This window comes from Pseudorasbora parva, chromosome 12 (genome assembly GCF_024679245.1).
Source record: "Pseudorasbora parva isolate DD20220531a chromosome 12, ASM2467924v1, whole genome shotgun sequence".
In the NCBI taxonomy this organism is placed as follows: Eukaryota; Metazoa; Chordata; class Actinopteri; order Cypriniformes; family Gobionidae; genus Pseudorasbora; species Pseudorasbora parva.
Window position 1 is genome coordinate 3,869,282 of NC_090183.1, and position 25,740 is coordinate 3,895,021.

Genomic DNA, 25,740 nt, shown 5'->3' on the forward strand with positions numbered 1-25,740 from the left:
ATACATTTTGAATCTGAAAGGGAAACTGCTACAAATGTATATGCAATAAGCCTTTTCAGCGCTAATATATCCCTGTGTGTGTTTAGTAAATCCTGACTTTTAACAAAAGACAGTGTGTGCTGGTGCAAGCTGTTAGTAAAAATGACCCAAGTTTTACATCTAAACAAATGGAGTATACTTCTGACACAGATTAATAAAAATAGTATTCTTATTATTTGTGTATTTTAGCTTTTGCATGCATACAAGCTACTCCTGAACTTTTGAGCTTAATTATTTACACAGTGACAAGAAAGTAAACAGGATGTAAATAAATAAATATTAATATGTGTTAGATATTAATGACTATAAAGGGTATCTACAGTATTTAACCATCACCTCTGTAAATAAGTTTGAGTTTTTCTGTAATTTACTGCTGACTGATGGCGTGGTGATGTAATAACGTCTGTGTTCAGAAGCAGATCTGTGTGCAGTGGAGCGGTGTGTAAAACGCCAGCATCTATCTTCCAGCCATTCCTTTTTCAGTGTATTATTCATTGATGCGCGATCTGTTGTTTCCTCGGGCTATTTATAAACTCACACAGACCCTCTCAGAAGCAGAGATCTCCAGAGTACCATCACTCCACCTTGTATCACATCCCCGTAACTGGGTTAGCAGCCTGTACGCACTTTCCTACAGATTTTGAGAATTGTGTTGTTGTTGTTGTCCTCGTTTTGTCTTCTTCCTGTTTTCACCAGGCCTTTGGTAGTGAAATCTGTGTTGTGCAGCTCTCACACTCGCCATCTATCCCGTTCTTCAGTTCAAAAGGTCAGAGGTCATTAATGTTATGCAGAACCTTTTGAACTTTTGAACTCTGTAACTAGACTCCTGAAGGTGTGCTGTGGTATCGGGCACCAAGATGTTAGCAGCAGATCCTTTAAGTCTGGTCAAATGCTCGATTGGATTGAGATTTGGGGATTTTGGAGGCCAAGTCAACGCCTCAAATTCATTGTTGAGCTCCTCAAACCATTCTCAAACCATTTGTGCTTTGTGTCAGGAGCATTATCCTGCTGGAAGAGCCACAGCCACCAGGGAATACCGTTTCTATGAAAGGCTGAACATGGTGCAACAATGCTTAGGTAGGTGGTGCGTGTCAAAGTAACATCCACATGGATGGAGGACCCAAGGTTTCCCAGCAGAACATTGCCCAAAGCATCACACTGCCTCCGCCGGCTCGCCTTCTTCCCATCGTGCATCCTGGGGCCATGTGTTCCCCAGTTAAGGGCACCGGCCATCCACGTGATGTAAAATAAAATGTGATTCCTCAGACCAGGCCATGTTCTTCCATTGCTTCGTGGTCCAGTTCTGATGCTCACATGATACTGTTGGCACTTTTGTGGTGAACAGGGGTCAGCATGGGCTTCCTGACTGGTCAGCGGCTCTGTCGCCCCATACGCTACAAACTGAGATGCTCTGTGTATTCTGACACCTTTCTATCAGAACCAGCATTAACTTCTTGAGCAATTTGAGTTACAGTATGTTAGTACATGGACTCTTTTTTTTCACAAGATCAAGGAACATTAGATTCCTCACTATATGAGCTCTTTAAAAACAAGCTGATTATGACTGTGTTACTGATAATCAGCTCTGCGTGAAGGATCTACAGTTCAAGAACAAAGCAGGCATACATCTACAAGTAATGTATGGTCTCTGTGAACGACTGGGTTACCAGAACCTGCGTAAATCAGTCAGCTTCGAATGCATTTCGTGCTAATTAAAGCTGCAAAAGAAAAAAACAAAATATGCTTAGCAGGCCAGCGGTGTGAAGTTACTGCTTCATCTGAAAACCTGTGAATTGTTTTTCATAAAGAGCACATCAAATCAAAATTCCCACTGCTTTTTTCTGCTCTGCAAGCTTTTGTACAATATTAGGAATTTGATTTGCCGCCAACATTCTTTTAGAGTCATTCATCTTAATGTTGAGGCAATTAAATTGTCTCAGTGTAACTGAATCTCATTGATATTTGTGCAGTTTGGGGAAAGCTACAGTTAGCAGGGACTTAAAAGAATGAGTGAATCAGTTTGTAACTCCCCAATGTTTCCTCTGAAATGGACAAAGCTTATTAAACTCCCCCTAGTCACCCGAGTCTCGTTAGTACCTGTTCCTCCAGCTGCACCCGCGGATCCTTAGTGCACCCAGCGCAGTCAGGCAGGACTGAAGGGTCATCACGGGATACTGAGACAGCAGATACACTTAGGGGAGAGCTTCTGACCTCAGCCTGGCTTCTCGCTGGTAAATTACTTAAGATGAATGTGCTTTTAATTAGAGTTTGTTCTTAACCTTCTCATTCGCACAGCAGTTTGACCCAAGCAGATGCTCATTGTGACAAACACACGATCTGCTCTCTGCAGACTTCATTCCTCTCAGATGCACACATCAGACTTTGATGGGTGGTCAGTATCCATACTTGTTCCTTGTATGTGTGCTATGAGTGTCAATATGTTTTTATGCTCACCAAGACAGCATTTCTTGCTTAATTTTATATTTGATAATATTTTCAAGCGTAATTTATTCCTGCGATGCAATGCTGAATTTTCAGCATCATTGCTCATACATTAGAGCCTTTTCAGAAAGCAATCTAATATCTTAAAAATATTTAATATTGTTGTGGAAGTAGATTTTTTTTTTTTTTTTACTTGTTTACTTTTTTTTACTTTGGCTCAATTTAAGTAGAAATCTTTTGTAACGTTGTGAATGTCTTTACTGTCACTTTTGATCAATTTAATGTTCACTGTATTAATACAATTATTATTTTCTTTTTTTTATACTTATCATTTTTATCCATACTTATACTTAACTGTTCAATTGTAGTGTATCATGGTTTCCACAAAAACTTTTTCAAGATTGATGAATAATAAGAAATGTCATTATTTATTTATTTATTTATTTATTTATTTATTTATTTATTTATTTATTTATTTATTTATTTATTTATTTATTTATTTATTTATTTATTTATTTTGAATTATGTGTTTTGGCTGTTGAACAGATTGCACAGTAAAATGCCCTAGGCATTTTTAAAAGACTTTAAAAAGTTTTTGCTAAGAATTTGCACATTTTTGACCATCTTACCATAAACATTGCATTGTTGATTCATACTGTCCACTGCCCTACATTAAACACCATGTAAAAGTAAATTTTACATAATTTTACTTTAACAGAGAGAACATACAAAGGCCAATGTGTAAAGTCACACACACCTGACTGATATGAACAAATGATTTTCATAACTCCACTCTTTCAAAAAGTCTGTAGTAAGTTGGTACCTTTGAACCAAAAGACATGAACGCCACATATCAGAACGCAATGTTTCAGCATCTGCCACTTATGCCTACTATTAAATTACGCTCCAAGTCTCATTTTGTAGATTTTGTAATGCAGTGGCTTATACTGCACACCTGGGATGGGAGAGCAGTTATAATAACGCTTTCATTGCTCACGGAGTTAAAAATGCTGTACATTGCCGTACATTTTACATTCTAAAACTATTTTAAGGTGACATTTATGCACACTGAACGATATTTTCATTGCTTCAGGAACTGAGAGCAGACAAATACGGGATAGTGCATTGGCTAAAATCTATTAGAGTACACGTCCACATGTTTGAACACGTCAGAAGACCTCGCGAAACTGTGTCACGACAAATCAGCTCAATCAAAACCCACCGGGCTCCGTCAGGACAGGACCAATGAGTGAAAATTGACTACATAAGACAAGGGATCCTGGGGATTCACAGGATGATGCGTTTTGGCAAGAACAACGACTGTGAACAACATCTTTGAGTCCCGAAGTTCCTCGGTCTGTTTCTCAAAAGATCAGAGCTTAAACATAAATGTGTCAGCAGTGTTTGTACAAAACATCATATAATGGTAAAAATCCATTTAATCCACCCACTCCTCTTTTTTTAAAATCCAATTAAATCATTAGCAGCGTCTAAGAACAAGCTGTTTGCAGATTATATGATGTCACAAATGTTTAGGCCCCGCCCAGGAGTGCAGACAGACTCCGCCCTATTACCATAGACTCCGCCCTCACTGAGCTGCACACAGCCCGCCATGTTTATCTCCTCGCCAGAGCATTCAAGTAAGAAATGTATTCTTATTAAAGCTGCTAAAGTTATTCAGTCGAGAGCAGTGAGTGATTTTCAGTTTGTCTTTTGTTTGATTCATATTAACATCAGATAGAACAGTAGATACTGTATATTACACTGCTGTCACTTTAATACACAGATCTAATACACACATACCATTTCTTTACTGGCTGTACATAACATAAACGACTGTGTGTATGTGAACTGTGTGTGTTTTTGACATAACCTTGTGTGTATTTGACAGTTTAAGTGCAATAAGACGTGAAAGAGAACTTAAGTTTAATACTCATGTGTTACGCCTCGTGGCTCAAAGGGACGCAACAAAGATTGGGACACACAAGAAAGCCGAGATTAAATATGAAATTTACAAAACAAAATAGAACTACAAAATAGAACTACACAGAAAAAACAGTATCAAGTGTAACAGTCAGGAATCAGCGTGTTAAGTGTAAAGAATGCATGAAAGGGTAATGTGCTGTAGTGTTGGATGTACCAAAGAAACAAGTTAAACCTAACGCAAACGACAAATCAAGTCCAGCCTGCAGCTTCCCGGGCCTTTTCCTCAGACTCTTTTTAGCAAGGACCAACAGGAAGTCAGCAGCCAGTTGAGGGCGGAGCCAGCCAACCATCCTCCTCAGCCTGGGGAAACTAGCCTGGATGCCAGCCGAACTCAGCCCCGCCCACAACATTTGGGCTCGATGGTTCGGTCTGGCCTCGATCCATAGAGGAGTGATTATGCCCGAACAGAAACTGTTCGGACCACTGAAATAAACAGGGCGGGCTTTAGACGATGACGGGCAGATGATCAACAGTAACGTAATCATCACGTCATCAAAGGGGCTTGGGATATATTTAATAATAATAATAATAATAAATTTTATTTATAATGCACTTTATATTAAACAAAATCTCAAAGTGCTAATTTATTTGTTCTAATCCTAAACGGAGAGCTTGTTTGTATGTGCGTTCACCTTCACTATTTCTCTCAGAAATGATGATCATGTTGGTAAGTGCTCTGTGTATCATTAAATTCTTCTTTTTTTTTTACAACACCGGCAAAGATCGTTAGCATGCGCTTGGGGGGTAAAATGTGTGTTATTTTGGCAAGGTTGCCTGATAAAATTCGCACTCATGGGTCTATATATCACATAAAAGTCGCTTCAACCCGCGGACATAGAAAACAACCCGTGGGAAAAAACGATGACTTGGCAACACAGTGCAGTTGAGATCTGTTTACATTTGACAATGCATGGCTTCGTTGCTCTGATTGGTTGTCAGTCTGACCAATCGAGGTCTTTCCTGGTTCGGTTGAAACACGCCCCATCATCACAGCCCAATGGAGCATCAGACTCATATTCTGACTAGAATTGAGTATGACCACGTCAGGCTATGGGGAAACCCTACTTAATACAGGAGTCGTCACACATGGGATGCTCCGTCTGACACACAGATTGATGATGGAAAAACCACAATGTCACGTGAGCGCGTCATCTCTATGATTTTGATGATCAAGGAGATGATCATCAAAACCAGACAGATGTGTTTTTGTCAGCGTATCCGAGGCATGAGCTATAAAGGCTCTGTCCTGGATAGGGGGTGGAGCTACAGCTCATTTACATTTAAAGATACATGCACGAAAACAGCATGTTTTCCCTTGCACTCTAAAATGGGCATTTACAACATGATGTAATAAATGATCTGTGGGGTATTTTGAGCAGAAACTTCACAGACACATTCTGGAGGCAACTGAGACTCATATTACATCTTGTAAAAAGGGGCATAATAGGCCCCTTTAAAGGCTCCTTGAGAAAAATGAAAAATGAAATAAACTAGGATGGAATAGTCCTCAGGGCAATTCATTTCAGCATTTTCTGGGTATCTTCATTTTATTGATTTCTCTGTGACCGCAGCTCCTTTGATATGTCAGTGTTTTTATTGAATGAGTGTTTGTCCATTGTATAGCAGCAGCGGTTTTAGATTATTGGTCAGTTTGATTTGTGACTTAACCTTTACAGATATCTGTGATTGCAAATGGGAAGTCTAATGAAATGTGTCCTGTTGTGCCAGAATCACATGATCATTTATGTTTGTCCAGTGTGCCTTTCTGCTTACTTATTCTGTGTTTTTGTACAGGCACTTTTTTGGATGTACATAACTGTATCTTGATGCCAGTGAGAGTTTCTCTTTTTTTTTGTTGGAGTTGGAGACTAGCGTAAAGCAGCATTCCAGTTCATTCCAGTGTCATTTTTAAAGGAGATTTATTGTTGCAGCTCCTCTCTTCCCAGTCTGTCAGTAATGCTTGGTTTAGTTCCCCTCTCCCCTCCTTCTGAAAAGCTCACTGTGCTCTGATTGGTCAGCTGGAGCTGTGTTTTGTGATTGGTCAAGCGCTTTTAAATCAGGAATATTGAGCTCAGTGTTCGTTTGTTTCTGGAAGAAACTCAAGACTACAATGGATACGTTTCAGTTTCAACATTACACACTAAAGAAAACATAACGTCCCTTTAACATCCAGTTAGTGTCTCACAGTACAGCACATTTTCCATGATCTGTCACTGACTTGTGTGCTGTGGTTGTGTGTATATTTCACAGGGCGACTCGTCATCTCAGAAGCGTTTTAAGGTTGTCATACCTCACAGGTTTTGATTGAAGCAATTTCTGTTCCCGCTGAATTTCTGCCACGTTTATAGTGTCCCCCTGCCAATCCTCTGCTGCTGTCAAACTCACTGGTATTCTGTGGTATTGTGGAATAGTAACAGTTGTTTTGTCGTAGCGCTGGACATTTAGACTGATTGTGAGAAAGCTTTACTCGGCTGCACTAAAAACCACTTCAATATGTCGTAGTTAATAAGAAAGGTCAATGTAGCATAGAATTACATCTAATGGGCAGCGGTAATGAGTTTGCCTTTTATAGCGCTCAGTTTGCTAAATGAATACATATATGTCAAGACAGATGGGGAGCACTTTATAGTGTCCGTGTTGCAGACATTATTTATGTGATAAAGCTAACAAAATCCACTTATACTCACAATTTAAAAAAAACAAAAAAACATTGCATTTAATAATATTTCCTATCGGCAGTCTAAAGGAATATTTACCCATTAGTAGAAATAAATATTTAAAAGGAATAGTCCACCCAAAAATGAAAAACTGTCATTATTTACTCGCCCTCATGTCGTTCCAAACCCATAAGACCTTCGTTCATCTTCTGAACAAGCGTAAGACTGACACAGACGTGAAGAAATTGTTGAATAAAGTCGTTGTTTTGGTTTGTTTTCACACACAAAAAGTATTTTCTGTTGAGAAGAGGAGATCCAGGACTTCCACAAAGACAGGCTTTATTCAAAATAAGCGTAGAACAGAACATAGACCGGACGAAGACAGAGTGAACAAGAGGAACTTAAAGGGTTAGTTCACACAAAAATGAAATGTATGTCATTAACTCCTCTCCCTAATGTCGTTCCACACCCGTAAGACCTCCGTTCATCTTCACACACAGTTTACGATATTTTATATTTAGTCAGAGAGCATATAAGTGTATGCACACTATACTGTCCATGTCCAGAAAGGGAATAAAAACATCATCACAGTAGTCCATATGAGACATCAGTGGGTTAATTAGAGTCTCTTGAAGCATCAGAAATACATTTGGGTCCAAAAATAACAAAAACTACGACTTTATTCAGCATTGGCTTCTCTTCCGCGTTTGTGTTCAATCCTCAAATAAAGATTAAAACGGTTAGGAATCAGTGAATCGATCAATGATTCGGATCGCCAATGTCATGTGATTTCAGCAGTATGGCACGCGATCCGAATCATGAATCAATTCACTGATTCATAACCGTTTGAATCTTTATTTGAGGACTGAAAACAAACGCGGAAGAGAAGACAAAGCTGAATAAAGTCGTAGTTTTTGTTATTTTTGGACCAAAATGTATTTTCGATGCTTCAAGAGACTCTAATTAACCCACTGATGTCTCATATGGACTACTTTAAAGATGTTTTTATTCCCTTTCTGGACATGGACAGTATAGTGTGCATACGCTCTCAGACTAGATATAAAATATCTTAAACTGTGTGTGAAGATGAACAGAGGTCTTACAGGTGTGGAACAACATTAGGGGGAGGAGTTAATGACATACATTTCTTTTTTGGGTGAACTAACCCTTTAAATACAAACAGATTATAAGTTATTATTTATATACTATTATGGTACATATTAATATTTTTTATTTACATTTTTTTATTTACATTTTATTTTTATTTAAATGTGTTAATAATACATTAGTTATTATTAGTTTAGTTATTTTTATTTCAGTTTTAGTTTTGTTAATTTTAGCAATTCAATTTAAAGGGTTAGTTCACCCAAAAATAAAATTTAAGTCATTAATGACTTACCCTCATGTCGTTGGACACCCGTCAGACCTCCGTTCATCTTCAGACACAGATGAAGATATTAGTGTTGAAATCCGATGGCTCAGAAAGGCCTTCATTGACACCAATGTCATTTCCTCTCTCAAGACCCATAAAGGCACTAAAGACGTCGTTACAAAGCCCATCTCACTACAGCGGCTCTACAATCATTTTATGAAGCCACGAGAATAGTTTTTGTGCGCAAAAAAACTAAATAACGACTTATACTGTATAGTGATGGGCTGATTTCAAAACAAAGTTTCTAACCGTTATGAATCAGCGTATTGATTCATGATTCAGAAACTTTAAGTGAACTAACCCTTTAAACATATTTTATTTCAGACAGTTGCCAATGCAACATTTATTATGGTACTTTTTTATTATTAAATGTTGGGTTGTTTCAACCCATGTTTGGGTCAAATGTGGCCATTGGTTTAAAAAAAATATTTTAAACCCATTGGTTGGGTTTGACCATATTTGACCCAAACATGGGTTGAAACAACCCAGCATTTCTTAGACTCTGGTTTTATATAAATGTTTTCTGTGCAGTTTATATAATTGTAGTTTCAATAGACTTTTCATTGCTCTAATTCAAATGGGAGCCTTCTAAGAGAATCGACTACGAGGTCTTAATTCGTCACACTTAAGCCCCTGATCGAATCCAAAACCTTCCTTTTCTTCTGCCAATAAGCTCCACTAAACTCCATACTAATTTCTCGCACTGCTGTGCAATTTATTTGCAGTCAAACTGTGACTTCTGGTCACACAAATCTGTCGGTTTACTCCACTGCCATTATATTTGCACTTCCGTATGATCCGGTACACTTACACACTGACTGCGAGCCGCTCGTTCGTGCCCTATATATCCACATCTGCGTTTTTGAGACACAGATATTTGCCCTCCTTTCTGGCACCTTGGGGGAAAAGGTTTCTCAATGCTTGGTAGGGCTCCAATTTAATAGCCAAACACAGTAATTGTACAAATAGCTGACTGCAATGCATCCTAATGCATAGGCTGACTGGATAAGAAGCGTTCAAGAGATGTTTAGTGTAATTAGCAAATAACATGTTTGGATGAGCGAGAGTAGAGTCATAACCCGATGCAAGCGAACACCCTACAGCTGGTCTCTTTGGGTTTCTTGATGCATTTGCTGTACAATTTGTGTGTTAGAGTGTAAGATGGGTCAAAATGCCCACGTCTGACAGGTTAGTCTGCTTGTCTGAACAGGAGCCCTATTTGTATGGATATCTGAGTGGCTATAATGAATACAACCCCCCCGAAACTCAACGCTGCTATGGCCCGGACCAAAAATGGCCTTTATTACAGCTCCACATGCAAATGCCATATGCAAATACAGGTTCATTAGATCTTCCGCGTTTCCTCTGCTGACAATTTCTTTTTTTCTCTCCCACAGTATCTCTTTTCCCTGCCCTCTTTTCTATGGGGGGAAACTGGGTCAATTCACGCCGTTGTCTATTTCCAGCCTGAGAAAACTCACACAAACTGAAGCAAATAACAATCAACAGATATAGATAGAACTGACATTTGAATGCCTGTCTGCGTGGTTGGATAAGAGTGGAGCCATTTCTTGTGACTCGAGAGATAACAAGCCTTAAAGTCATTAAAATCAGAATTGGCACTATTACTTGATTATATTTTTTCGGATCTTATTCTGCATTAATCATCAATGCAATTAATCCAAAAAAGAAAAGTGTCTTCATAAAGTTTATATATATAAAACATATAAACTATCAAAAACTGCTGCCAAATAAATTAATCGCATCAAAATTGAAAGTTTGTGTTTGTACATAATTGACGTATTATGTATAAATACACACTGATTCATGTATATATTTAAGAAATATTTGCGTGTATATATACATACATTTTATACAATTAATTTTTGTGTGTGCATACACACACACACACACACACACATCCTACCATATATATATATATATATAGTAAAACAATGTAGATTCGTAAAAGAAGCATTTGCAGATCATGAATGTAATGTTTGAGGATGTCTCTTTTTTTCCCCAAGTTAAAATACTTTCCCCTAATCCTATTTTTGTTTCGAGTCAACTATTAATAGTCTTTTCTGAAAAGTGACTTTGTCGCTGTCTAAACATTTGCAGATATAGGGTTTTTTTTTGTGAAACCTTCGTTTCAGTTTGTCTTGTTCCAGGTTGTGCATCTGATTCTTACTTTTATTCCACCACTGAGATGTCAGCACTTTTTCCTGCACTGCCAGGATGTATCTGATTCTAGTTGCATCCACATTCCCAATGCTGCTCATCAACTCTGCCCCAAAGGTTTTCAGAAAGAAAAAATCCACAATTGTTCTGTCAAGTTCACCTTTAAAGGAACCACCAGCTCAGCATAGATCTCCTGTCTGCACCGCCGGGCCTGGAAGAAGCTGTTCTCCTGCACTGATGGCTGTGAGATGAAGAGAGAGATGGAGATGCGGTTCCCCTCGATTTTGATTGCTGTAAATCAAACATGTTTAATAGGTTCACAAAACATCATTGTCCATGTCGTAGCACTCCATCTGTACTTTGATCTGTTTGAGAGGCCGAGGCCTAAAGAAAGGATCCGGCGTTCTTTTGATGATGCTGCGCTCGGGACCGCTTTGCCTCGGAAGAGATTAATTGAACTTGGAGCAGCTGTGTTAGCCGTCAGCGCCTCCAGGTACAGTCGTGCTTCTTTGCATGTTACAACGTCAAGTAATTCTCACGAAAGATGCATTTATGGAGCTGCAGAAATCATCTGTGGGTGCATTAAATTTGCAGGACTCTCTTCAGTACGAGGTGTAAATAATGAAACAGAGTCCTTACCATGTACAAAGCGCTTCCACATGCCTCTCTGAGATCCTCCGACATTTACCAAGCATGGATTGCCAATCCTCGGCAACTCGAGGGTATGATTAGATTTGTTTGTGAAAGGGAAGGACAATTTCTGTGCAGTCAGTTCGGAGGAAACAATTTGTGCTGCAGATGGATCGCTATCATTCGATTAAACTCGCCGATAGGTAAGCAGACAGACAGCTTGATGAAAGATTGGAGTCGAATCAATCTGATGCAATTTTCACACTGAACTTCCCTGCGACCAATCGCAGCCCTTCAGCATCCGTAACCCAGTGTCTCTGGGTGTGTGCGATTGCCTAATGAGTCCTTTTAAAGGTTAATGAAGGGGGTTTGTGCTCCGGGCACAAACATTATCAGACTTTGAGTACTAAGCGAGTGAAGCTCAGATGAATGTAATGAAGAGGAAAGTCATTAGAAGAGAAGCGATCTCTCCGCTCCTCAGATGTGAAAGCGGAGGCCGTGATGGACGATTGTTTGCTGCTTTATCACACTTTGTTTGTTTGATTTTCCAGGGCCGCAGCTTCACAGCTCAAGGGTAGGTGGGCACCGAGCGGCTCGCAGCGACTCGTCTCCATGTGCAGGCGTACACAAGTGGTCACCCTCCTCCTCATCTCTCTTATTCAGTTTCCACACGTGATGGCCGCCCGTCGATTGGGTATTTCGAGTGTTTGTTCATTAAGGAGCAGCCTCGAGCCCTAATATGGCTGCTATTCAGCACAGACATCCTTAGTCATCGACATCAGAGAAGCTTAACCCAGAATGAACAGATCCTGGAGTCGTACCCTTATTGTTGTCGCCTATTAAGACCGGCTGCGAAGGTTGTTTCAATCACCAAGGTTTTTCTTCCTCGGCATGTGCACCAATGCACTGCAAAAAGGGCTTTATGAGCTTCCTGGCATTGCACGGATGCTTCTGGTTGTTAGGCTGGATGTTGTATTGTTTTGTTGTTTATGTTGTTGTGGTTTGACCTGAATGGATGGCTGTACAAGGGCATATAGGGCTGGGCTAAAAATACTGATTTCTGGATTTTAATCGATTCTCATTTTTACGGACGTCCAGCACACTCGCGCCCATCCGTTCGCCCATGGGCGTCTGGTCAGAAAACCAGGTGTGTTCAGCCGCATTGTTGGAGCGTTGCTATTTTGAGGATCTGAAAATCACTCATCATTGACCAACACAAACCTACTCTAAAGTCAATAGCGCAGTATTTTTTGTGTTATTTAAAGGGTGTGTTAGTAATATACGTCTATAGGCAGGTGCACAACACCCATACACAGTGATTATTACACACACAGGGACGTGCTGCACCACACACATATTTTTAAATATAAAAAATTAAAGGCTTCATTTCTGGAGAAACCATTTCCGCTTGCAAATTCTGCCATTTAAATGGTGAATCTGCCATGGTGTGAGCGCAACTGGCTTTTATAGGGAATGGGAGATGACTTTGATTGGTTTATTGCACATTACGCTCAACACACACCCATGACTCATTAAGAGAATGGGTACAAACCGATTGTTCTCCCAAATCGGAAAATGCCAAGAAATTCTGCCGACTGTCTGAGTCTGCTTATATGTGAATAAATGTGCCCACATGACGGGTCTTGATATTTTATTCACTGAAAAATCTTTCTGACTTAAACACATTCAGAACCAGCAGTCAGGGCTTGTGACTCAACGCCGCAGGGCACTCAGGTGTGTAAACGGCGTCATGTAACAGGCCTGTGTCATTGCTCTGTCACTGTGTGTGCGTGTGTGTGTGTGTGTGTGTGTGTGTGTGTGTGTGTGTGTGTGTGTGTGTGTGTGTGTGTGAGAGAGAGAGAGCTTCAGCTGCCCATCCACCCCAGCTGTGTGAGGACGACGCCACCTGATCCTGCCCTGCTTTGTGTACTACATCTCTCACTATTGACCCACAATCCTCGGTGGTTGGTTCAGCCCTGAGGGAGACATCCTCACCTGGAGCACTGCTCATCTCTAGCTCGTTCTGTCACTGATGCCTTCGGGTATGCCACTTTATAATGGTTTGGATGGAGTGTTTTCAACTTTTTTGGCATGGTCAATAGTTATTTTTTGATTCCTATTAATTTAGAGATATTACTAGCACTGTATTTGCAATCCAGCCGGTCCTATTGCAAGAGAATAGTGATGACTACAAAAGTGTTTTTTTTATACTTTTCCTTAATAAATAAGATTTGGTTCAGGTGATCACCTAATCAGCACCTCATTCAGTAAAATGAGGTGTGCCTGTGTTGGAATTAAACAGACAATTGAATAGAATGACCTCCATACTAGAGATGCTGATTTAAGAAAAAAATGCATTGGTCTCTTAATTTTTTCAGCGCTTTAGTCCTATATTATGGTGTTTTTTAGCCTTTTTGGCGCTGTTTAAGGTCGCCTCAAAGGGAAGTAGAACTGGCAGCAAATTATCTTTTAAATGTGCTTTAAATTGACAGGTTATCATTGGTTGATTTCAAGTTTATAACGTACATGATCATATAATGTTAAATAACCGCTATAGCTCCAGACGTGATCAAACTAATCTGATAGATAAAAATCTAGTATAAATATGCTGTATGTCACGAGATGTGGTTTCTTCAGTGCATGTTTCTTCTCCATCCCTGTGAATGCGTGGTCCTGTATCGCAGAGGTGCCTCAGCAGAGCCGAGCGCTGACAGCTTTTGTAATTGAGTGCTTACAGGTCACAGACCATTTCAGACGTGAGCTCTCCTCCGCGCGACAGAGTCTTCCTGACAGCTCTCGTCCCAAAAATAGCCCCATTCCAGCTGAGTCGGCCCGAGTGGCTCGTCTTGCACGCCGGCGTGAATCAAGAAGGAGAGGCACGCGTCGGTTTAAGAGCCAGCAGGTTCTTCTGTGTGTGCTAGTGCTTCAAACTCATTTAATAGAGGGTTCCACACTCTCCAGAGTTCTGGATTTATATGAATGTGTTTGTCATTGGTAAGAATCAAGTCAAATCACCTTTATTTTCATAGGCATCTTTACAGTGCTCAATAGGATAATAAGGATGCAGTGAGGCAAACAGAGTTCAGTTCGCTGTCATTGTTCAGCTGAAGTCAGTTCAGTGTTGATTCAGTTCCGTTGTAAAGATCATCAATTATTAATTTCTGCAGAAAGCAGTGATGTAATCATCTAGCTCAGTTCAGTTCTCATCAAATATGGTCAGAGCAATAATATTGTTGAGTTTTGGCACCCTGAGAATTATAAAACATGTTTTTCACTAAAAATTAAGTGATTTATGAGTTTGATAAATGCAGTCTGCGGTAGCACCATATTTTGCCTCCTTTAAGAATTTTTGGCTACACTTTATTTTACAGTGTCGTTGTTACATATGTTACATGTACTTACCATAGTAATTAAAGTCAATTATGCAAAATTACAAGTAACTAACCCTAAACCAATCCCTTACTGTAACTCTGTAGTAAGTACATGTCGTTAATTAATATTCCTCAGTACTTTAATATATAGTTGCACTATAATAATGACACCTTAACATGAAGTGTAACCCTTTATTTAAAGGTGAAGTAGTTACTACTTACTCAAGTAAGTACTGAGGAATATTAATTAACTGCATGTACTTACTATAGAGTTACGGTTAGGGTTTGGTTTAGAGTTAGTTACTTGTAATTATGCATCATTTGCTGTTAGTACTACAGTAAGTACATGTAGTAAAGTGTAACTGCATCACCTTAAAATAAAGTGTTACCAAACTTTTTGTTGATTTTTGGAGAATTTTTTTTATAATTTTAAAGTGAATGTGACATTCATTTCAGTGCAAAGATCTTTTCCTTTAATGAATTTTATTATATTTAATTAAATGTTTAAATAAATACACAGACATTTATATATATTTTAGTACTGTAAAAATCTAGTCAAAATCAAAACACTAATCATGATTAATTGCATCTAACATTATTTATATATATATATATATATATATATATATATATATATATATATATATATATATATATATATATATATATAATACATGTAATAAATATATATAGTTATCTACAGCAAACACACACACACCCACACACACACACACACACACACACACACACACACACATATATATACACAAATAAGCATGATATGATATATTATAAATGTCATATAAAATAAGAGAATTTGCTGTAAGTTGTAAATGCTGTTTTTGTGAAGTTTTGTTTTTAATACTTTATCCAAACAATCCTAACGCATTTATCATCATGAATATGGATTAATCACCTACTGTAGAAAATGAGTCGTGCCGATTACACTGGTGACCTGACTGAAATCAGCTGAGATTAACAAGACAGGTGATCTTGTTACCACTTCAATTTCAATCTCATTCTCACTTCTCTGCCAACGGGACCAAAACAAACACAAATACAGGAGACGTATAAGCTTGCATCAGAATAAGAGTTGTTGAGCTATTGTGCCGTTCCAGTGGTTGGTGTGAGATCCCTGTAGATATTAGAAATCATTTATGAGCACTGGAGTGTGTGTGTGTGTGTGTGTGTGTGTGTGTGTGTGTGTGTGTGTGTGTGTGTGTGTGTGTGTGTGTGTGTGTGTGTGTGTGTGTGTGTGTGTGTGTGCGTGTGTGCGCGTGCGCGTGCGCGTGTAATAATTGGAAATAATCCCCTCCGTCTACACCGGGGGCGTCCGCTTCTCATGTAGACGCATTAATGTCTTTCAAAAGCATATGAATTGTTTTTGTGACTCGTGGCGAAATGCATTTTTCTTTCTCTCGGCGTCCTTCCGTGCCGCGTAATTCGGTCACTTAATAGATTTTGTGTAACCGCGGGCTACTTGGAATTTGCTTCTCAACTGTGCATCTGTTCTCCGGCTAGACGATCCAAACGCATCAGCTGGGAGAATCGTTGGGATAAAAGACTCCAGCTTGCATCTGTGTCCATTCCTTTTTTCCTTCTATCTCTATTTTCCACTCTATTCTTTCCTGTCTCCGTGTCTCTGTGAGCCTCCAATGATATGAGCCTGCTGATCGCATTGATTCTGTTTTACAAAACAAATGTGCAGGCACAGAATGCAGTTTATTTGGTGACATGAGCGGCTGAAAGAGGATTTTTGACCAGCCTACAGTAGGAAACAACCAATAGAAAAATGAATGATTTCTCAGGGGAGGTGCGTGCGTTTTAACTTGATCAGACTTAAGGTTTTTATGATAAAACATCCATCAGGTGTAAAAATCCAATAATTAATTCTTAAAATGTAGGGACTCAAGCCAGAATATCATAGAGACTTGACTTTTTCGGAGACAGTTTGAAAACACCTAACAACCCCATAGCAACATGTTTAAATCCCTCACAGTACCTTAGCAACCCCATAGCAACATGCTTAAATCCCTCACAGTACCTTAGCAACCCCATAGCAACATGCTTAAATATCTTAGAGCACCTTAGCTGTGAGATGTGCAAAACATGACTTTTTTTAGCTTTAAATGTGTGTAAGGTTTTGACTGTAGTAAAGCATAAAAATACCATAATATGTTTGCAGATATTTAGAAAACATGCTGAGTTTATATACTCATATCTATAATAAACACTGCTTATTCTACTTTGAAATTCTACTGTCTGTTTTTGGTCAGTTCACCCAATAGTATTTCAACGCCACAGGTTGCCATTTGGCTGAAAACACAATGTATTCCAAAAAAACTTGTTTTTCGGAGATTGCAGATTCTACACAACCTAAAAAGTCTCGGCACCCATCTAAATATCTCAATGAATGGAAGCACATCAAACTGCTGATACATCAACTCATCAACTTACAGTGTGTTAGATTCCTCGCCTTACATTGTTAATTTAGCTTGTTCTTAAGGGTTATTATATTGTTATTAAGTGTGTGTTCACACCAGCGTTAGTTTTAATCGAACCGAACAAGTGTGAACACACCCTAAAAGGAACCCTGGTGCGATTGCTCTGTCAGTGCGGTTCATTTAAATACTGTAAGTGTGAACGCTGCCATCTGAACCACACAGGTGGAGACGGCTGAAAAGATGGGTCTCGCTCCGCTTCTAAACCAACTCTGGTGCGGTTCAACAGAAATATGAACACAACACGGACCAAAGACATGTAAACAAACCAAAAACAGGACGTGATGTCACAAGATGTGACCCAAACAGGACAGAAAGCTCACGCATATCAGTTTTTTCTCATCATAAACTCATAGATGTTGCCCATCACAGATCGGTACAGGCGTCAGATCTTGGTTTGTGTGTGTGACGGAGGGATTCCTGACACTGTTTTGACTCCTTTAGACGTTTTATAAGCTCTTCACGAGTTCTCAACCGGTCAAAATACCATCATATGTAGCTACGCACATACGACCAATAAGGTTGTGAACATATCGCTATGCCTTTAGGTTCGATTTTAAAATGCCAATGTGAACGTTAATCATTCAGACCAGACCAACCAAGCGAACCGAACTACAAGTGTGAACACACTCTAAGTGTACAGTACTTTTAATTTATTCATCAAAACTTTGCCAAATTATGTGACATTCCATGTTGTTGTTACAGATGTTTGTAGTAGATAAGCACACGGAGACAGTGGAGAACAGGAAACAGGTATTTAATCAGGAAACTCAGGAATACACTGATACAAACGCGAACTGACAAACACTGAGGGCAAACTGAGGGTTTAAATACACAGGGCAAATGAGGATAAAGAGGTGAAGGACAAGGCACAGGTGACTGATTAACCGAACTGGGGAGAAACACCAACTCAAGCTAAACCAAAAACAGGCAAGACAGGCATACATGTAGCACTTATACTGTCAATTCCATTTTCATGACTGGCTCTGTTTTCCCCACTGTGGTGATTATATGGCCCTAAACTTATTTTGCAGATCCTCTCACTTTGAGAACCTCCTGCTCTATACTGTCCAATAGCAGCATAAAACACTTCTTCAGTTTAATTATAATTTATATATATATACAAAACCTAAAAGACAGGAAGTAAAAAATAAATAAAGAATAATAAACCAGCAACAGCCACAGATAAACAGTCACAATGATTAAGAGCACTCTTTAAAAAGCAAAGCAAAGGGCATTAGCCGAGATTAACAGCGGTCTGGTGGGCATGGGAAGGGAGTTCCTTTATATATTCCCAAAGGGGAGACCTTACCAGCCAGAATGTATGATATTTTTGATGTTTGTTGTAGTTAAGATCTGTGACGTCCACATTTTAAGGGATGGAGTCTGGGATGCAGACCAAAGTAACTAAATGCATTTTTTAGCTAAGTGTACCAGGACAACGAATGGCTGTATTACATCTTTTTTAAACAGACAAATACAAAGCTGAGGTCATGTCGAAGTGTAGTCCAAGAAGAGCTTCCATTGTGCAAGGTTCTTTCTTCCAGATGACAATATTTTTTTAATTTGTGTATATTTTTGTTATTTATTATTTACACTGAGCGTATGCATGAGAGCATGTGTGCACGGATATCCATGTGCATGAGCGGGTGGGAGAGAGAGAGAGAGAGAGAGAGAGAGAGAGAGAGAGAGAGAGAGAGAGAGAGAGAGAGAATGTTCCATCATCCAGTAAACTCCAGTCGCTCTGAGCTGTCATACCCTCCTCCTACGAGAGAGAGAGAGAGAGAGAGAGAGAGAGGGAGTCACGCTACAGCCAAGAGAGGAGAGGAGAGCGCGAGAAGAAGAGAATCGGAGGAGAAAACGCGCATCTCTCTCCATTCGTTGGCCGGTAATTTCCTCTCAGCTCTCGGCAGGGGAAAGCAGGTGGGCAAATCGCTCCATCTTTTTCTCGCACGTCTCCTCGTCCGGCCGTTCTTCTGCTTTTCTCCCCTGAGCGGAGGAGAGTTTTGGGGGAGAGAGGGCATTTGGAGAGGCAGGATGGTCAACAACCTGACCGAATGCGAGGAGGCAGAGGGGGCCGCCAACAGCCAGGGTGAGTGGAGGAATCTCTCACACACACACACACACACACACACACACACACACTCACGCTCACGCTGCCACGGGAATGGGCAGTATGGATCGAGCCGTGGGTTCTGCTGCTCCTGGCCATGACAGGTCCTCCTCTCCTCTCCTCTCCTCTCCTCTCCTCTCCTCTCCTCTCCTCTCCTCTCCTCTCCTCTCCTCTCCTCTCCTCTCCTCTCCTCTCCTCTCCTCTCCTCTCCTCTCCTCTCCTCTCCTCTCCTCTCCTCTCCTCTCCTCTCCTCTCCTCTCCTCTCCTCTCCTCTCCTCTCCTCTCCTCTCCTCTCCTCTCCATGGCTGCTGTGAGTGGAATAGTAATCGGCTGGTTTAGTTGTGTGTGTTCAGTTGTGTGTGTTTAGTTGTGTGTCGTTTGTTTTCAAGCGTACAGTGGAAGGGGAACCTCTCTACCGTCATACGGGCATCATGCTCTAACGTCTCCTCCGGTGGAGACGTGGATCCGTCTCACTGTGTTTAACCTGATTCTAGAAGGTTTTAGTTTAATATGGACAAAACTAAATATTTTTACTGAATATTAGATTTTATCTTTATATTAATGTTATATATTATTATTTTAGTTTTAGTACATCCTTTTTGCTTTAAGTAAAGTAAGAGAGTGCTGCTTTATTATTATTATAATTATGGTATTATTATTATTATTATTATTGTTAATAATTTAGTTTAATTTTTTATATTATTAGCAGTATTATTATTTTATCCATGTCACTTTAAAGGAGTCGGATAAAAGAGTTCTGTATTTTTTATTGTATTAATTTTCATTTTATTTGATTTATTTCCATAGTTTATGTAATTTCATTGTATTTCTTCATATGACTAGTGAAGGACTCCAGCAGAGGAGCGCCGTGACTTTTAGTGCTGTATAATCTCATCTATCAGGTCAAAATTGCATAAGTCTCCATCGCTGTAACAATAGTGTTGTGTTTCTTTGCCCATGATAATCATTTGCTGCTCTCATCCTTAGACAATGAAATGTCTTTCAATTGCATTTGGATTTCACTCAGTTATGCACCTTTTCATCAGACGTGACTATCTGATCAGTGTGTTTAACAGGCGTCAGCAGCTGTTGGTGTGTGTTTAGACTCTTTGATCTCATCAGGAGGCAGTTCTTCACACAGCACATACATCACACACGGTTATATCAGATTGGAGATCTGTGTTTAATGTCATTTCCCTACACTGTTTTCATCCTCTACAGCTTTGGACTATTGTTTAGTCTAGTGTACCTGCTTTTGTCGCAACAGATTTGTACCTTTTAGGTCCATATAATGCCCTGTAAAACCCAAACTCAGATTGGGCTCCAGGTATGTGGATGTGCCGCTGTCTGTGGTGCTGAACCCAGCCATCATCCGCTCTATCAGGCAGCACTGCCTAGCGCTGTCCAGGGTCCTGATTTATCCCTTTCATTACAAGCTGAGGCGGATTATCAGGAGATTTAGGCGAGCATCTCGCTGTCCCACTACACTAAGATGAAAGGCATCCGTCCTCCAGATGCATTCTGCGTCATCCGCTTGAGCATATTCATGAGATACCGCTCTGATAATTATTTGTAGGAGAGTTTGTTCCAGGCTTGTTGGACAAGGAATTTATTTAGCAAGGTTAACATGCTGAAAATATATTTATATATTTATACATACATACATACATACGCGCACATATGTATACTGGAGTAATGATGATAAATACAGCTTTGATCTCAGGAAAAATATTACATTTTACAATATATTCACATAGAAAACAGTTATTTTAAATTGTAATAATATTTAACAATATTAAAGTATTATTATAACAATATTTAACAGTATTATTTTACCATATTTTGGATCAAATAAATGCAGCTTTGTTGAGCAGAAAATACCTTTTTTTACTTTTGACGGTAATGTGTGCATAAATGTATCTCCTCCGATTTTTTCCCCTCAAACTTTTATGTTAGATGCGATTAATCAATTTGACAGCACTAATATTTATATAATATAATTTAATTATCTTTTTTTTCTCTTAGTTTGTTTTGAGAATTAAAGACAGACAGTGTTTTGTTCTATATTGGCCTTTTAGCATCTATAAACAAAAATAAAATATTTATAATTTAGTTTTGCTTCATTTTATTTCCTGTGCGTCTTGCGGTGACTTGAAGGTGTCCTGACCTGTCGCTACGAGGTTGTGTTCACTGATGTGTGACTTTTAGTGCTCTGTAATCTCATCTATCCGGCCGGCATTGCATAAATCTCCATCACTGTCACGGTGACAATAGTGGCTCTCCACTGAGGGAATGCAACAGAGGTTTGTCTCTCCCGTCCCACAGCTCTGGACATTAACTATCATTTACACTTTCAATTCCACTCGGATAGATTGAACAGTGCATGTACACCTAATATGCTTGAAAATGTATTTTAAATATTTTTCCCTAGCGACCACGTAGCGACGTTAAAATACACCGCAACTGCATAGCAACACCCCGGCAACCACCCACAACACCCTAGCTAGCGGAATGATTTTCCTTATAAAATATAAAAATCTAGTTTTAGTGATTATGTTTCTCTTTTCATCACTTGACCTTCCCCTGTGAAGCAGCAGTCAGCGCTTATCAACAGAGCGATGTATTGGAGGATATCGGAGATAGACCGAGGAGCGGCTCTGAGAAGGAGTGGGGATGAGTCTTTCAGAGATAAGAGGTTATTGTGCTATTTGTCAGCTCGATCCCTGACGCTGTGGCTGTGAGGATTGTACAGTGACACAGGGATGATCAGTCTCTGTTTTACAGTGTGGACTCTGGTGATTAATGCAGCTGTCATGCAGTGATGTAGACGCCGCAGTCTTGTGTCTTATGAAAGTTCCAAAACCAATCTAGACGGCATTTTAATGCAACAGGCGACGTTGCGATTTGGATGCTTTGGGTTGATGACAGGCTTTCATAATTAGTGGAGCTTTCCTTCGTTTGTTTGTTTGGATTGCAATTTTTTATGCTTTTGAAATAATGCTCACCAAAGCTGCATTTACTTGATTAAAAATACAGTAAAATCTGATACATTGTGAAATATTTTTACAATTTTAAAGAACTGTTTTCTGTAATGTAATTTGACTGTTATGCTGATGTAGCCTGACAAGCCAGAGCCACATCAAGATGTTTGGTCTGGAAACTCACCATTGACAGCTCAATCTAAGGGGCGGGATAAACGGTTGTCTTTCAAACTCCGTCTGCACGCAATAGGATAGCGCTACACCAACCAGAGCAACGAAGGTGAAACAGAGCTCGCTGACAGATTAAACATTCGCCGTATCTGGTCGGCTAAACTCCGAACACATCTTCCCTTCTTAAGAATGACTTCAGTGCCGTTCTTTGTACTTTTCTCAGAGAAAAGCTTAACTCCAAGTCTTCCAGAGTCGCAGTCAAAGCTGATTCGAAAGACCGCCGTTTGACAGTTTCTGTGTTTACTAGAAGCACGCAAATGCAACTCGCCTGTCATTATGTTAAGCCCCGCCCACCGACTCTATACACGATGTGATTGGCCCGGCCAGAGTTTGGCTCTTACAGCTCAGAAGGGTATTGAGAGTTGCTAGACAACTAGATCATTAATTCTTAAAGTGTGGTCTGCGGACCACTTGTGGTCTGCCATCGACCCCTAGTGGTCCATGAAAAGATTACCTAAACTAGGCAAGTGTTTATAAAGCCCACTCTTAGGCCCTGTCCACACGAACACGGGTATTTTCAAAACCGCAGCTTTTTCTACGCGGTTTGGCTGTTCGTCCACACGCAAACGCTGTATCCGGTTACTAAAACCGGACTTTTTTGAAAACTCCGGCCAGGGTGAAGATTTTTAGAAACTCCGGTTACAGCGTTGTCGTGTAGATGGTGAAACCGGAGATTTCGTTTTTTTAAATTGAAGTGCGCGCCGTTCTCTCCTTTGTTTGACGTCAGATTTTCCACATCTCCTTTTGATTTACGTGAGTCGAGTCTATGCGGTGGACTCCACTAACAGCGCTTATCACATGTATATCCTACAGATACATGTTCAGTTATTTCATTGTATTGAACAAAGGCGCCAGAATGCAATTAATACAAAATAGTAAAGCAAGTGTGTGAAGCTATTACAGTCCACTTCGGCCCTGCACCTGTCACTGAGTCCAAAGTAAAGGAACTTGTAGAAGGGTTTGACTTGAGCCCATGGCATCCCTCAGTCAGTGCAATGTGCATCGGTGCAGTGAATGGGACCCATGTGGAAATCAGGCAGCCAATCATAGCGTAGTTTTGCGTTCTCATGTGGACAGATTTTTTTTAAAAACCGTGCTTGTGTGGACGCGATTGTTTTTTAAAACGGAGGAGGAAAAACTCCGGTAATAAAAATACCCGTGTATGTGTGGACTAGGCCTTATAAAGCAGCACCACCCGTCTCATTGATATTCACGTTAAGTTTTAGATGGAAATCTCAAAATCTAAAATCCACAGATCTATTAGTTTTGTAATGTACTAGTTTTTGTTTCATGTGTAAAATCCCAGTAATTTCAGTGATATTGGACATTAAGGCTGTGTGTCCACCAAAGCGTTTTAGCCAGCTCAAAGCGCTAGGCGCTGCTGAAAACGCCTCGCTGTGAGCGCTTGAGAGCGTTTTGGTAGGCAGCGTTTTTTTTTTTCTTCAGTTGAGACTCTTTGTTTGTTATGATATGGAAAATCCGCAGAAGTCTTACTAATTTCACAGGTAGTTTGTTCCTGTATTTATTCTATATAAAACTGCAGATCCAATGTAAAGTATATGCTCTGGCATTTGTTTTAAATCATTTTGTTCCGTTATTATTGCTTGTTTTCATCTGATGGCGACACGTAGAATGTGGCAGTTGGTCTGTGTTGTGTTTGTCCCGCCCCTCCTCCACTGTGATTGGACGGCTGAGTGAAGCGTGACAGTGATGAGCGCTGCGTTTTACTCAAAGTTGAAGATTCTTCAACTCTCGGCGACCAGTTAAAAATGCCGAGCGCTCAGCACTTGAGCGTGAAACACTCGTTCAGCGCCTTGTTGCACCCCAGGCGTTCTAAAAACGCGGCGCTCTCATTGAAAACAATTGAAAACGCCAGCCAGCAGCGTAAAAAACGCTTTGGTGGACACATGGCCTAAAGGGGAACATTCTTTTCAGCATTTTATTGTTATCATAGTTAAAACCATAGACGTCCTATACCCACCACCTCAGTTTTAAACTAATGGCTCTTTGGAACGGCATTAAGTGGGACCTAGGCTGTTACAGTATGTTTAATTGCAGTTTTTTTTTTTTCACATGTGCAGTTTGTTGTTCATATTAAGCTGCAACTCATTTCACATTTACTTTTTCAAATTAATTTAAAATGTATATAATAATTTCTGATCATATCATTGTATTTGTGTTTGAATGATTAGTTTTTGACTTGAAACAGTTGCATATTAAACTTAAATTTAGCTTATCCTTCCTATTTTGTTGGTTTTGGGGGCGTGTTAGAGTGGGATTCTGTAGGGGGTCCTCAGAAAAAAATTGGAAGATAAAGTGGTCCTTGGGCTGAAAAAGTTTGAGAAACACTGCTCTAGATTAATAGGCTAGTGCTGATGCATATTTGTGTGGAATTCCATATTTTGTGGAGATGTGATACACCATAAAATGCATCATATTTTTTAGAATCCTTTGATGAATAAAATGTTCAAAAGAACAACATTTATTTGAAATAGAGTCTTTTGTGACATTTATAAAGGTCTTCATTTTCAATAAAGGTGAATAAAAGTATTAATTTCTTTCAAAAAAAGAACGGTTGTGTAGTTTAAACAAAGATTAACCAAAAAGATATTAATCTTATTTATTTATTTATTTTCACTTCCAAGCTGTTGTTGTCAGCAGTTGCGTCAAGTGCTGATTCCTGCATGTTTCACGACTGACTGTGCCTCATTTGAATGGGCTGATTTAAACACTATAATCCTACAGTGATCCTGTTATGACAGAAAAGACATTGTCTGCAAATCTTAACTGAGATATCCCTCATTACACCTCGCCCGGTCTGAAGATATAGTTCAAGGGAAGATAGGCTGCATGGAGAGAGGGAGAGAAATGATTTGGTATTGTGGATGTGATAGAATCGTAGTGTCAGAGTTCAGAAAGACTGATTTGATGTATCTTTTTCGTTATGGCCCTCTGGGTCCAAATGTCTCCCTGTGTATCTATTCTGTCCTCACTCGCTCTGATTCTCTTCATCTCGGGGTTAATGGCTGTCCCGTCCACCTATCTCTCGTTCTCTCACTGAGGTGTCTGCTGAAGGTCTTTAATAATGTTTAGTTAAGGCTGTAAGAGCCCCGAGCGGCCCTCTCTTTCTCTTAATGCGTCACAGTGGTTAACTCAGTTTGACAGCTGGTCCACCC

General features: G+C 39.7%; 1 protein-coding gene across 2 annotated transcripts in view; it reads left to right on the forward strand.

The window, feature by feature from the left end:
- The window catches only part of slc12a5a (solute carrier family 12 member 5a), a 185,725-nt gene that overhangs the window by 46,484 nt on the left and 113,501 nt on the right, over positions 1-25,740 (forward strand). Inside the window, exon 1 of one of the 2 annotated variants that reach the window (XM_067458769.1) lies at positions 19,000-19,331. The exons of the other annotated variant lie outside the window; for it this stretch is intronic. Within the exon in view, the coding sequence (XP_067314870.1) occupies positions 19,277-19,331 (55 nt within the window). The 5' untranslated portion in view covers positions 19,000-19,276. Of the gene's footprint in view, positions 1-18,999; positions 19,332-25,740 lie in introns of those variants that run through there. 2 annotated transcript variants of the gene reach the window in all.